A 10,087-nucleotide genomic window follows, 5' to 3' on the forward strand; every position below is an offset into this window, starting at 1 on the left:
GGAATTATATGAGCCTGGACGTATATGAGCCCTGTTGTAATCGGTAGCGAGTATAATGAAAGGTAAATTTGTGGTGTAAAAAATGAATTTGATAACCGCTGAAAATGATAAAAAGTCAAAAATGCCATCGGAGAATCGATTGATAAGAGCAGCTTGACTCGCAAAGAAGCCCGACTCAGACTTTCATGTCATTTGTTTTTTTTATTTTTTTTTCTCTTGAAAACAACATTGTTTAACTATTCAAAATTAAGAGAATATTGTAGGTAATTTCTCCGAAATAGATAAATCTTGTATTTAGGCCCTAGCTCTTAAATTTAAGGTAAATACCACGTACTTCAATGTACCAAAAGCCGCGAGATGAGACCCAGTGTGGTGTCAACATCTGGGGCGGACTTTATCGATGTGGTGACTCCGCGTCATTCCCTGCTATCGGGACGATTTAAGCAGAGCTTTGCCTACATAGCGCTGCAGGCGCGCATGCCGGGTATAATGCAGCAGGTTATCAATACGCTGCGATATAGGGAGTATGACCTGGAGGATCTCTTTGGCGAGGAGGTGCACAAGGATGTGCGCGTGATAATTGAGTCCATTGATCGCTTAAAAGGGGAACTCCAACGCGATCGACAGTTTCAACTGTTCCATGGCAATGAGCCGGACAAGGCTGAGTGGAATGCGTTTCTAACGGAGCTGCCCCGCCCCAAGCGATCGTTCTTTCGAGCCAGCTGGCTACACGCCGAGTGCTACCTGTACAGGCGCATCAGCTCATTCTTTGAAAATAGCAAACATTTGCAGAATTTTGATTACTTTGCAGAATTGAAGAAGGAGGATTTGCAGATCAGTGGCCGTGCTATCCGGTGCCTTACTGAGGCCACACGTGGGCTAAGCAAGGACTTCGAGTCCTTTAGCCGATTGATGCGCATCAATTTGTGGAGCAATCATTATGAAATACAACTTAATGCCTTTGTCTTTGATGCGCCCCAGGACCATAAGAATATCGACGTGCTGGCCCGTGTAGCGGATCTGGACAAGCGGCTCCTGGTGGACGACAGTTTGTTGGTCTGGAACTGCCTAATGAATGCCAAGGGCCAAAAGCAGATCATCGTAGACTACATCTGTGACAATGGCGGCTTTGAGCTGTTCACAGATTTGTTGTTCATCGAGTATCTGGTCGACCAGGAGCTGGTTACCCAGGTGCGCATGCACGTTAAGGCCATACCCTGGTACATCTCCGATGTACTCCGACACGATATTGAATGGACTATTAAATATCTGAAGGACTACAACGTTGAGATCATATCCACGCTGGGCAAGAAGCTGGAACGTTTGATGTACGAGAGGCGCATTGTTATTGCGCCCTTATCACATTTCTGGACGGGACCACAGTCCTACTTTGTCATGGTGGATTCCAATATCGAACTGTACAGGTTTCTTACTAAGGCACAGCTGGCCATTTTCAAGGGGGATCTAAACTATCGCAAGCTGCTCGGCGACTACATCTGGGATTCCACGGAGGAGTTTATCACATGCCTGCGTGGCTTTCGGCCAACAAACATATGCGCCATGCGCAATGTTAAGTGCGAGGTAATCTGCGGCCTGCCCGAGGGCTGTGCCGATCATTTGCTTAAGATCGATCCCACGTGGATGATATCGGGCTCCTATGGTGTTATTCAGTACACAGACAGCTTGAAGTGCAAGTGCGATGGCCAGGATTCTGCCTGCTCGCTCACTCTTAAGACTTCGCCGCTGTGAGCCATGTTTCACTTGTGGACACTTACATATGTCCCGCCCGGGGCACACACATAGCTGCTCCTTAGCGCCTTCACCTCAGCACGTCCTGCAATCAGCAGCCAACGCATTGACGTCTCTTCGCCGGCAGTAAAAATTGTAGTATTTTTTTTTAGTTTTTTTTTTATTAAATTTATTTTGCAAACGCGTCCGCGACTGCTACTGCAGCTGGCCACAAGTCAAAAGGGGAGATTGGGGCTGGGCTATGTCTTAATTTGCATTACGCTGCCAGCGTAGAAAACTCACAATGCCTAAAATAAATGAGCCCAAATTTGTCAGCGCACATTGCCCAAATCAAACTGCATCGTTACGCCCACCGACTGCGCATGGAGGCAGGAATTTGTTCATTTTGGCTCCGTTGTGCTGTGCCACCTGCATTTCTTCGGCCCGGCCAATTGGCGAGTGACTAATGCTGTTGGTTTTATTGATGTGGCGCACATGCGCAGCTATTTGTATGCGAGGAGCTGCCGGCGTAGAGAGTCTTTTTTCGGCCGACCAATTGAAAATGGAAAGTTGTGAAAATCAACATGTGGAAAGACGTGCGAAATTTAACTAATATGTGTAATTGAAATACTGATTAAGTTTATATGCTTTTTCGATTAAACTCATATTAATTGGAATCAAATTTATAAAAATTTACTTATTTATTAAAACTATTTGTCGTGATTGATTGACTGATTGCTAATCATGGCACATCCTGAACCTTAAGAACTAGGAAGCTAAAATAGGAAGTGAAACTGGCTGAATAAATTGTATGCTTGTATGGCCTCAATACTTATTTAAAGCTTTGCATAAAAAATCAAAAAGTCCCGTCAGGATCGGAAAATGCGCCACAAACTATTGATTGCAACTTTTTGTCATTTATCCGATCGACCTCAATGGAAAGTTCAATCGTTTGTATCGTAGAACGCAAGGAAGTGTTATATATAAAATAATAATAATATTGAAAAATGATTTGATACACATAATGTATATTTTTATATATATATTGAGACATTACTTGAAAGATCAGCCATTACATGTATTTCCCATTTATGATGTTTCCTTTCTTTTAGAAAAATATGAATAATAGCTCAAGCAATTTCCCTTATGCGTTCCTTTTTCTGTAATAATCTAAAAGTTTTTAGAACTTTAATGTTTCCCATGGAGTAGTCGCTTGGTTGGTCAGTTCATTCAATAAGTGCATATATTACCTTTATAATCATTGGGATGTTGCCCCCTATTTCCCAGACTTGCAGTTGAATAGACCTCAATGCAAATCTTAGCCGTAGGTGTTCTTACTTTGTTCTCTAAATTGATGCACGCAGCGCTTTCTCAGTAATTCGAAACCTTATCAAAGTAGTATCAAAAATAAATTGTTAAAATCAGTCTTCAAATGATTTCGAATCAAATTCTTTTAGTTGATTGAACTTTAACCAAAGAAACGCACGTAAATGAGCAGCGCACAATAGCCAAAATAAATATAGGAAATGAAAACTAAATTGGAGCATTAAGTGTGCATTCCCACAACTATTAAGATGGCAAATTGAAAAGAGCAACATGAGGCCCCGAAATCTCGACGAATTCCAATGCACATAAATCTCAGGTACAGTGCCCATTCCCGAAGTCTGATACGAAATAAAATTGAAACACTGGAAACGGGCCGCTAAATTATTTTCCCACCGAAAAAGCCACCCCAAAGGCGATCTACTGCGCAGCTGCAGGATAGGCAAAAGAAAAAAACTAAAATACACTCACGAAAACAATTCCAGAAGCTGCTTCCCTCCATATGCTCAGCGCTCAATCAAAGCAACTGGCTGCTGTCCACTTGGTTTTTATTTTGGGGTGGGGATTGCTTCCCATTGCGGATGCGCCCTTGAAAACAGCACCCGGCACCAGGCACCCTACACCCGGCAACCTAACACACCAGTTACCCGTCTCCAGGCAGCAGCATTCACCGGTTCGCAGTTACCAGGTTGCTGTTGTCGTTGCTGGTGCTTTTGTCTGATTTGGCTCGGGGAGGGTTGCATACTTTGCGAGCATTCCCAGGCCAGGTGATGATTATAGTTGCGATTTCCACCACCCATTCAATGGCTTTAAGCTGTGCGCAGGTATGCGCTATCAAACCAGCTGTCAAACGAGATTTAACAACACTCGACTGTGGGTTGGTTCTGTGATTCGCATTGGGTGGAGTTGCTGCAGTTTGTTTTATATGCAAGGTGCGAGAGCTTCGCCACATTTTCCCTTGCCTAACATTGGGTAAACAGTGCAAATGATATCAGTAGCTGTGCACCCCAAATATTTGGCTTCAAATATTAAATAATTTTGTGGGCAAATATGATTCGATCGTGTGACGCATGCGACTAGAAATTGGCGTGGTGCAGAAATTCTAAAAGCTTGCACGGCAAAATTTTATGTGAATTCAATTAAAGTGACCATGGAGGACATATTCAATATAAGACTTTACGTTCGAATGTGTAGCATATATGAGAGCTGAAGGGACTAAACCTGTAGTCACCCATCCACGGAATTTAAATTACTTTAAAATTATTTACATTCTCTTAATAGGTATAACTGTAATGTGTATTACTTTAAATAACACAGTTGACAATTTAAGCAGTTGGTATAATCACTTTTCAAGAATTTCCTGAATATATACAGAAAAGATCATGAGAAGTGATTTTTTTATTAACGATTCGCACCCATATCCAAAAATAAAACCTACTTGTTGAGCAAATAATTTGTCAAATGCAGAGGGGATTTTATGACTTTTTCGCGATCAATGGTTCTCTATTGCTTGGGTCCGCTGATGACTGTGCGGATAGTTCGATGTGGAGCCAATAAATGCTTTTATATATAGCACACTTGGCGACAATCAGACGATCAGTCAGACATTAGGCAAAAGTTGCGCCTAAATTATGATCAAATTAAATGGAACTAACTGAGAGCGCAATTACGAGTATCTACGCTTGAGGAGCTTACCAATCGGCAGTTGACATAAACCTTTCGCCAAATGCCGCCAAAGGCGTTGACAAGTGGCCCAGAGGCAACTGGCAAAAGGTCAGCATTTCGTAATCAGCTTTAGTGGCTGCACTGTGTGTGCACACGTAACCATAAGCATGGCTCCATGTCATCCTATATTTCACCAAGACACCCGAACGGGGACTCTGAGGCTGGGCCAGGCGAATGGCTCTGTCAACTAGCCAGCGCCACGATTGTGGAACAACAGCCAAAAACACATTCGCCAACTGACCAAGTGGCCGATCCGCGACGTCGACGTCGACAACAACAACAGCCATAACAGCAACAACTAGTAGTAGTAGATATGTATGTTCAAACGACTATCACCCGCTAAAATTCAAATTCAAATTTGCTTAAAGCCCAACGCCCCGGCCACCGACCACCGACCCAAAGACCACTAAAATTAGCCATCGACTTGGGCGCTAATCTGGTTTTAAACTGCGCCAGCGACCGCTGCTACGATGCGGGTGTGTACCACGCAGCCTGGGCTCGAGCTCTGGCTCGAGCCAGACCCAACTGTAGCCCAGGCAGCCTGCACAGCCTGGGCTCTGGCCCGCCAGACAGACGGACAGACAGATAGTCGCCGTTTGGCCATCGCTGACCAACCAGTTTGTGGCACCCGCACCTGGCCAACTGCCCAACTTACGACTCACTGCGAACTGCCCCAGCCCAGACAGCTGCCTGTCCCGCCCCGCCCTGCCCTGCCCTGCCCTGTACAGTCCAGTCCTAGTTTTGTGTCCAGCGCTGTTTAACTAGTAGAAATGCGTTGCTTACAATTATATTGAATACTTTAAATTCCCTATCTAAAACATAATTAACAATTAATTAAAAAATTATATATATATATCTCGATTATGCGACTTTTGGACCCAACCAACTTCCACATTATAAGATTTATATAACATGTTTTGTTGAACCTCGGCTAGCTATAGATTTTAAAAATTGTACTAAGAAAAGTTTAATTTTGATTTTTAATAGCCTGATTTACTAAAAATACTTTAGGCAGTTTCACATAAAAGATGATCTCTAAATTTAATCTCGATCCAAAGTTAGCAAGTTTGTTAAGATACGATTTTAATAAGATTTTTAACCAATTCAACCAATTTTGAATCAATTTCATTGAAAAATATGGTTTTGTTTTGAGTTCTGTTTACTTGATTTTGGGCAATTGATTTCGATTAGGTTCGGTTCGTTTTAAGAAATAAATATAAATTGCAAGATAGATCCGGTTCGCTTCAAACTTGGTTGCAGCTTGCATTACATTCAAAAATTACAAAGTTTCTTGTTTTATATTGTTAATAATATAAAAGTCTCCCTCACAATAGCCGGATCCAAACTCAAGAAATTTTATTGAATATACTCAGGATGACGTTATAAGGCTTGTTATGGCAATTGAATGATTAGTCAAGTGCTGATCATCTCGTGGGCCATTGAAATTTTACTCAAATAGCATTAAATTCGGCTGGTTATTAGACAGCGTCATGAAGATTAGAAAATATGGGTTTATGTGCTAGCTCGCTTAGCTGTTAGCTGAATTAAAAAGGCGCGGAGTGCAGCTAAAAGCACTTTAGGAATGCAATAGATTGAGGTTTATTAGTCATATACCTGAATACAGATGCAGTAATTGCGCTTTGATTGGCTTTTGGCATTGAATACATTTGTGCGTGCGGCGTGTGAATATTAATGAATATTTATTTATAATAATAATATGCGAATGTTTTCTCAAAAACTGGTTGTGAATTTAACTCTCTGCACTCTCTACACACAAACACAAAGCCAGACACAGACACACACACAGCCGTCTGTTCAAATAGTGCGCTGTAATTCGTCTACTCAACGCCAGAGTGTGATTTGCTGATTAGCAACACTCTTTCCGTCATATTCTAAAAGCCCAATTACAACGGCCAACAAGACAAACGGCCAAACAGTTGTGGCCGACGCTTACTTTTGCTTTTATTCTGTTTCTTTTCCTTCATTTTTGGCCACGTGAACACCCTTATGCAAAACAAATCAAAACAGCATTAAAAGTCGTAAATCTGTGCCAAAAAACGTTGCCGGCCACAAACCAAAATCAAGCCGAACCATTCGACCGGCTCCTTAACAACAAAGGCGGCTGCAGCATGTGCCAAAGCCAAAGCCAAAGACCAGGCCCAAGCCTCTTGGCCACGGAGACACTTGGCCACTCGAGACGCCGGCGTCGTCGTCGGCGGCTGCTGTGATAAAATATGAGACACTGGGGCAGACAGTCAAATGGGTAGTGGCAACGATGAGCGGGGGCAGGAGAGGATGAGGTAGGGGTACTATGCTATGATTCAGTGTACAAAATAGCTAAAAAAAAGTATCTATAGAGACTCATATATAACTGGAGGTTGTTGGTTATTACTGCATTACCAATGACAGCAGCCACCGCCGAGACGCCACCTAGCGGCCGGAATGGGGCAACTAACCTACCTGTCAGCCCAACATATGAAAAGCCTTCGATTTCGCCGGCAACTCATATGCAGATACTCATATATATGTATATACATATGTGGGTTCCTTATGCGGGGATTGGCATAATGTCATGCGTTGTTGTTGTTGTTGTTGCTGTTGCCGGTTTCAATATTTATTTATTTGCGAGTGCCTCGCGCAATGCATTAAAGGCAATAAAATAAATAAAAATTGAAATTGACTACGTCAGAAAATTTTGGCATTCATAATGCATGAGTTTTGATTTCTTAGCGACGTCAAAATGCCAGCAAAATAGTAAAGAAAAAATATTAAATAAGAATATACTAGTCACGATGGCTGGACTAGAAGCTACCCTGTTCCGATGTTCAAGCTACTTATTTCGGAAAATCTTTCCCTCTTTAGTTAGTTTTTTTAAACAATCATCAGTGAAGTGAAGCAAATAAAAAATAAATAGAAAATGCATATACTTAGCTACTCTATTATGAGTTCAATTTGACTTTATTATTCAAAAATATGTCGTCTTTTTGTGGTAACATACTATATTATAAGTTTCTTACACCCTTTAAGCCAAATGTTTCACCTGCAGGGTATCCATAACCTAAGTTAAGTGCAAGAAATCACTTAAGTTTGCTTTGAGTCCATTGCAGATTTATGTTAACTACTCGACTTGTTATAATTGGTATATTAAATGATTTAAAAGCTTGCCAATGCGCCAACACAAACAGAAATCAATTGAAAAACCAAAATCCCAATCCGCAGCCAGCCATTCATTCATATGGTACGTCTGTCTATGGAGAGGGTGTAGGCAATTGGGCACCGAATCCGAAATATGGAACTGTGACTCCAACTAGGAGTCCGTTGGCAGCTGGGGAACGGAGAGTGGGGGTCTGTCAGTCCTGTGTATGAAACTGGCTTAATATTATTTATGAGCCCAATATGCGCGATATCACGTAATAATCACGCACATAAATGGCCAGTTAAATGCCGGAGACCTCTCGACTTGGAGCTGGTGCTCGAACTAAAGCTGTGGCCAGTTGCATTTCATATTTCATTTCAAGTGTTATTTGCAAAACATGTACGAGTGGGGCGCAAATAAAAAATTAAGTAATAGATTTTGTCGCTGCGATAACAAAAAAGTGCTAAAATATTTTAAAATGCGTCAAAGCTAATTTATAGGACACATTTAGCGAAAAGCGAATTGGCCAAAATTGGACCACCACAAGATGCTGGTAAAATGTCTGTGCGTAGACTTGACCACACAAATGGTTAAAACGAAAGTTGATCTTACAAGTTCCATTGGCTTGCCGGCCAATAATTTGGTGGGTTGAGGATCTTTCACATTGTGAACTCTATGCTAGCTTATCAATTGAGAAACGATTTCTGCAATTTTCAACAATTGCATTTCACAAATACTTGTTTGGATTAGTATTTGTCAAATTCGATGGATCTCAAGCATGCCACAAACCCTTACAATACTTTATATGTTATACGATCTATAGATCATATATTTGAAATTTTGAATATTTTTCAATATTTAGAACTTTATGCAGTCTAGCAAAGAGCTTACATACAATTTGTGAATGATTCACCACGAGGCACATGGCCATTAAAATGTGCTCACAAAAAAGGCAGATCAGCTTGTCAATTGCTCTTCAATAGCAACAACAATGAATGAACAACAACATCGCACAATTACAAGAAAATTGCCAGCGATTGATGTTCATTGGATTCGCAATAGGCCGTCATCATTCCAGTTCGCAACCACATCCACATCCACATCCATGTCCAATTCCAAGTGAAAAGCGAGCCGTGACTGCAACAACACAACAACAACAATTGTCCAACTCGAAGTCGAAGACGAAGTCGCAGTCAGAGCCAGCTCTGATGCTGCGAATGACAGTTGAATCACCTTCATTTTTAATGGAGACAAGTGTCAGTAATTTATGCACAAAGGCAGGCTGTGATCAAGGTAGATCCAGAAGTGGGTAGTGGCGGGAGGAAGCAGCACAAACAAGCGCAAAAATTGATGCACAAGTTAAACAAATTAAAATCGATTGTCGGCTCCAAATGCAACTACTCAGCGGCCATAACTGTGAACCTGAGCGGAGAGGCTGTGTGGATCCAAAGGCCCAGCCTTAACCAGGGTCAGGCCCAGTGCGAGGGGTCAATGTGAATTGTGTGAAAATGACCGCTGCACTAGAAGATCAATTTCACGACTTGACGACTCTGATCTCCCTCTCTCTCTCTCTCTCTCTGTTTCTCTCTAACGCTCGCGTCTCTACGGACTGTAAGCGATCTTGGCACTTCATTATTCACGCGCGTGCGCCATTCAAGGCTCGCGGAAATGTCAATAGCAAATCACTTAATTTGTTTAGGCAATTTTCCCCAGATCTGTGGAGCTATAGAAAACATAAGCCACAACACAAGAAACGTGTAGAAAATTGTTCGAACAAAGGAAAAAAATAAACCCGCTCACGACGCCTTCCACTTGGACTTGCTGGGCAAATTTGGTCAAATAATGTAGAAACATTATCCCTACCCGCTTGTAGTTGTAGCTGTGATAATTTTCGCTGACTGCCCGCGGGGATAAGTGCTTCGTGCTTTGGGTCAATCGGGTCAATAAAGTACTGCAATTGCTGCGAGCACAGTGAGAAATTTATGAGAAGCACGTAGAGAGGCACACACATAGAGTCAAAGAGATGAGCATCGCTTAAAGAATCAAATTCATATATTTAAATTCGTTTATTTTAAGGTTTTCAAGGTATCCTCTTCTAATGACCATTGAAAATGGGTAAAAAAACGATTTTTCGCGTTTTTCTTCTGCATAACTCGCCAAGTCAATTCGTACACA

General features: G+C 41.8%; 1 protein-coding gene across 1 annotated transcript; it reads left to right on the forward strand.

Annotated features, from left to right (window-relative positions):
- Window positions 1-223: 223 nt before the first annotated feature.
- Window positions 224-2,084, forward strand: LOC135426289 (damage-control phosphatase ARMT1). The gene has a single exon (XM_064679327.1). It carries the CDS (start codon window positions 358-360, stop codon window positions 1,747-1,749), a length of 1,392 nt encoding a protein of 463 aa, XP_064535397.1. The 5' UTR covers window positions 224-357; the 3' UTR covers window positions 1,750-2,084.
- The last annotated feature ends 8,003 nt before the right edge of the window (window positions 2,085-10,087 follow it).

The sequence above is a fragment of the Drosophila montana genome, unplaced genomic scaffold (genome assembly GCF_035044405.1).
Source record: "Drosophila montana isolate Dmon_TW-CO22-7 unplaced genomic scaffold, ASM3504440v1 contig_1_1, whole genome shotgun sequence".
NCBI classification, from domain to species: Eukaryota; Metazoa; Arthropoda; class Insecta; order Diptera; family Drosophilidae; genus Drosophila; species Drosophila montana.

Excerpts from the sequence above, each read along its gene's own strand:
- LOC135426289 (XM_064679327.1), top strand. The coding sequence starts at position 358 with ATGAGACCCAGTGTGGTGTCAACATCTGGGGCGGACTTTATCGATGTG.